We start from the raw sequence: 4,446 nt of genomic DNA, 5'->3' as shown, positions 1-4,446 counted from the left end.
ATCATCGTTTAGGTATTCTTCATTTTGATAACTGGCAACGACTCTGTCTGTGCCATCGGACTGTCATCACGATACGAAGAACGAATGTGAGAGTCAACAGTGAATGTGAATTTTTGGGGTGGAGACTTAAGACATCAGGTGGAAGACTTAGAATAATTATAAGACGTCAAAGTATGTGTATTAACTGTATTATTAGTATGTATAATATAAGATATATAATTCTCAACTTGATTATACAATTAAAAATTTTCCAGAGTATTTGTACATATATACATATTTATTACTATCTGTCTAATTTAAAGTTATTATATACATTAGAGATAAAATATATTATATTTTTACCTTTACACTAAGACATTTCCTTTCATAGACATTTTAAATTATTTGAAAAAAATTTTTTTTTATAAAAATATTAAAGTCTTATTATTTTCTAAATTAGAAACATGCAATTAAAATTCTAAATTACTTTTGCAAATTAAGATTAAAAATAAATATGTAAATAATGAAATCTTAGTTTGTTATTATTTTATTTTGTCATTTTATTAATTAGCTTAATTTATGAATACTCATTATAGAGATATTTAAAAGCATAAGTTTATAAATTTATAAATTTTTTCATATAAATTATTTTAAGAAGAATCTATAATTAAAATTAGACGAAAAATTTAAGATACATACACGCTGTGTATGCTCAACTAAATTGTACTTGTTATATCAGAAACGTTCAGCAACAGATAAGCACATTTACTATACTACATGCGGGACGCGAATCACATGTCCTTCTGATTCAATAAGCGCTTCCTCGAAATGTCTCTTCATATAAACCATCTCCGCACATTTAAACACGAACGATATATCTACAGATGTATCGTTATGTGTTTGAACTCAGAATGTCGTATTTTCCGTCTTGCGGAAATGTATAGTTTGCCTTGACATCATAGTGAAATATCTCAAATATATTTCTTCGACAGCACTTGACTTCCTTCACATTATTTCATTGATTTTTCTGATGCATCGGACATCGTTGACTTTTCTACTGTGCAACTTGTATTAAATGTGTAACATTACATGTCAACATGTCAACATACTTGCTTCTCCATCTTCTGCTAATTCTGTACTCTTCTGCCCTAGAACTGAAATATGAAACTGTTTCTACACACCGACAAGAAATTGTTCCCTTATTCTTTGTTCATGTGAGGCTCATGTTTCATATTCGACAAGAACTGAATCCTTACTCTTGTATCTATTTAAGCCGCTACAATCGCCAACGTAACTGTATTAAATTATTGATTTATATTGATTTACGTATTACTAGCATAATGTTTCATTTCTCTTTTTCTCTCCCTCTGGAATAAGTATGTGCCTGTCAATATTTACATTAGTGTCAATACCTATATTATTTTATATTTGCTTTTTTCAGTGACATTAACCCCATTAGTTTCTCTTGTGTTCTTGTACTTTAATAGTTTAACTGAATCTGTCAAATGTTAAAATAAAACAATGATTTTTTAAAGATAATTTAAAAATAATTTAATCTTGCAATTCATTATCTTTGTGATTCTAGATTCTACCGCCATCATTTACGAATAAGCGTTTACGGCAATTCTATGTTTCGGATAATCGACCCACCCCCCAATTTCAGACACAGCACCAGCGAGTGGATCTATAAGGTCAGTTCTGACAATAAAAACATGCGGTCAATGCGAAATTTACCCCGGAGGTCTCTGCCAAATGGGTCACTCCGGTGGAAAGAAAGGAGAATGAAGGTTACGACTACGGAGATGTCGCGGTGCCATAAAAGTCGAAATGCTGCCTAACAGAGTGAACGTGTTCGAGACGTAGTGGCTCTAAGCGAATTACCTGAGATCCACGTGGATCTCAAGGTGCAGCCTTGAAAAGCTACGATGGCCGAGAGATCGATCGTCCGGCCGCACGATGGTTTCTCGTACGATCTTGAAACCAGTATCAGCAAGAAGTCGCACAAATCACCTGTCGACTTCTAAGTATTGCGATGTTATTTTATGAATAATCTGTCTTTAGACAATTTTCATTATGTTATAGAAGATATTATTAATAAGTAATTATAAAAAAAACTTACATAAATTTAAATCAAAATATAAGTGTTAACTTCAAATATAATTGTCAAATAAATTAAGTGTATATGCGTTAATACCATAAAAATTAATGATAATAATATATTCAGTCATTTATGAATTTTTTTGTTGTTGAAAGTAATTTTTCATTTCAAATTAATGCTATGACAAATCGCACTTTCGTTCTAATTTTAATTACAGCCTAGATCTGTTTGCATTGCTTACGCTGTTTGTACTGAGCATCTTCGTTTTCTCTCTCTTCAACGTCTAAATATATGTATATTATTGATAAGTATACAAATTTTTAGAGGTTTCAAGCAACGTGAACAGATCTCATGATTGCTTTAAGATTTATTTATTATTTTCCTAATGTACAGAAAAGCTGTTTTTACAGAATCAATATTCGTATTTAACATGATTATTATATTATAATTAAAAAAAACCTTATAGAGATTCATCCTAAGAAAAAATTAATTAGTTAGATATAACTTCAATGCTTTTGAGATCTTTCTTTAATTAATTTTCTGAATATCATATAATATTTCTCATTATACTTTGATAAAGCAATGAGAATGTTATTAATGGCACAATATATTATTTTACAATAATATTAATTTTGTTAGTGTTTCGTATAAAGCTATATGTATGTGTATTTTCTACTACTAAAAACATATTTATCCTTAGATGTTATTTCTCTGGTCGAGAGAACCAACCCCAGATCCAAGAGCCAGTCCATGGTTTGCCTGGTTCGCGACGGCTGTTGTATTGTGGCGTTGTCGACGTCGCATTACCAAAGCGATTTTGGCTATTTCACCTTTGAGATTGTTAAAGAGACGTGTTACTGGTCTAGCTATCAATCAGAAGACAATTCTGAAACAAAAGAGACACAGCCTTGCTCAGCTACACAAGCATAAAACTGTCGGCATACGGCGAACGAAGCGATTGTGCACCGGCGATGGTCTGCATGTGTCCGACAATATGTCCATGATACCACAGATCCACTACAGAGTCACCAGGAGTGGTAGAATTTACGGGAAATACCCGAACAAAACCGCCATCCCAAATGGCATTCAAGAAAGCCATTGATATCGCGCTAAAATTATCAAACTCTCAGCTACTGTTTTTGTCTCTGTATAAATCTTGTAATTATCATTGTCATTGTATTGTCAACATAATTTCATTTTGAAAAAGAAACAATTTTTCAAATATATGATATATTTACATTCTTTTTCTTGATAAATTCCTTTTTGAAAATTGTTCTCTTTTTTAATATTATCTAATACAAGAGAGTTTATAATTATACATTATAAACTCTCATAATTATACATTATGACGTTTATGACAATTTTTCGCGCTTTTTATAATTTTGGCAGAATCGTTTTGCATGTATTCCATAGAATTTGCAATGCCAAAATACCTTTAATTTGACTATTTACTGTTTTTGTTATTGCATATAATGTAATGCAGAAATTATATAACGTAAATATGTGTTTTGCATGAAATCAAATAATTGCAAATTTATTCCAATCAATATTCGTAAAGTATTTTTCTTGTTTGAAGAAATTTCCATAAAAAAGTTTATTTTATCTGTTTTTGTATCCTTAACATAATTTAGAAACAAAGTTCAAAACCTTAGAAAGAGGTCATGCCACTTAGCGTTTTGGATTTCTGGCTGCGTTCATCTTTTTATCGACCAAGCACAAATCAATAAAAGTTGACTGCGTTTTAGGACGCCTAGTGCGTTTATACAGAATGCCCTAACTTTTTCAGATGCTTTCTTGGATGTTTTAGCCTAGGAACATTTTTTTCTTAACATTTCAAAAAAGTAATAGTTTGAAATTTCTAGCTTTAATTAAAATCCAAGAAAGCATCTGAAAAAGATAGGGCATTCTGTATAAACGCAGTAGACATCCTAAAACGCAGTCAACTTTTATTGATTTGTGCTTGGTCGATAAAGAGATGAACGTAGCCAGAAATTCAAAACGCTAAGTGGCATGATGACCTCTTTCTAAGGTTTTGAACTTTGTTTCTAAATTATGTCAAGGACACAAAAACAGATAAAATAAACTTTTTTATGGAAATTTCTTCAAACAAGAAAAATACTTTAAATAATTTTAAACAAATTAATATTTTTGCACCGACATTTATTTATTTTATTTTTATTTTTAGAAAAAGAAATATTGCGTGTCTAGCATAAAAATATAATTTAGACATTAACAAAAACGTATAAACAAAATTTAACAATTACTTAAAAACACTTCTCTTTGTTTACACTATCACTTAAATTAAATCTAAATTTTTTTTAAAAAGAAAAAGGCTTTCGTCTAATGAATGGACGTCTAGAAACGTCTTT

At 30.3% G+C, this 4,446-nt stretch overlaps 1 protein-coding gene across 1 annotated transcript; it reads left to right on the top strand.

The window, feature by feature from the left end:
- Nucleotides 1-1,607: 1,607 nt before the first annotated feature.
- LOC105627290 lies at nucleotides 1,608-3,179 on the top strand. Its single transcript, XM_012208575.1, has 2 exons — nucleotides 1,608-1,670; nucleotides 2,778-3,179. The coding sequence occupies exons 1-2, from the start codon at nucleotides 1,608-1,610 to the stop codon at nucleotides 3,177-3,179; spliced, it is 465 nt and encodes a 154-aa protein (XP_012063965.1).
- Nucleotides 3,180-4,446: the final 1,267 nt, after the last annotated feature.

Source organism: Atta cephalotes, assembly GCF_000143395.1.
Source record: "Atta cephalotes unplaced genomic scaffold scaffold00008, whole genome shotgun sequence".
NCBI lineage: Eukaryota > Metazoa > Arthropoda > Insecta > Hymenoptera > Formicidae > Atta > Atta cephalotes.
The sequence above is the reverse complement of the archived record's forward strand: the minus strand, read 5'-3'. Positions and strand labels throughout refer to the sequence as shown.

What these genes read in the sequence shown, in the direction of transcription:
- LOC105627290 (XM_012208575.1), top strand. Translation starts at nt 1,608, where the DNA reads ATGTTTCGGATAATCGACCCACCCCCCAATTTCAGACACAGCACCAGC. An exon ending in CCAGCGAGTGGATCTATAAG is followed by an intron (nt 1,671 to 2,777) that starts GTCAGTTCTGAC and finishes ATTTATCCTTAG; the next exon opens with ATGTTATTTCTCTGGTCGAG.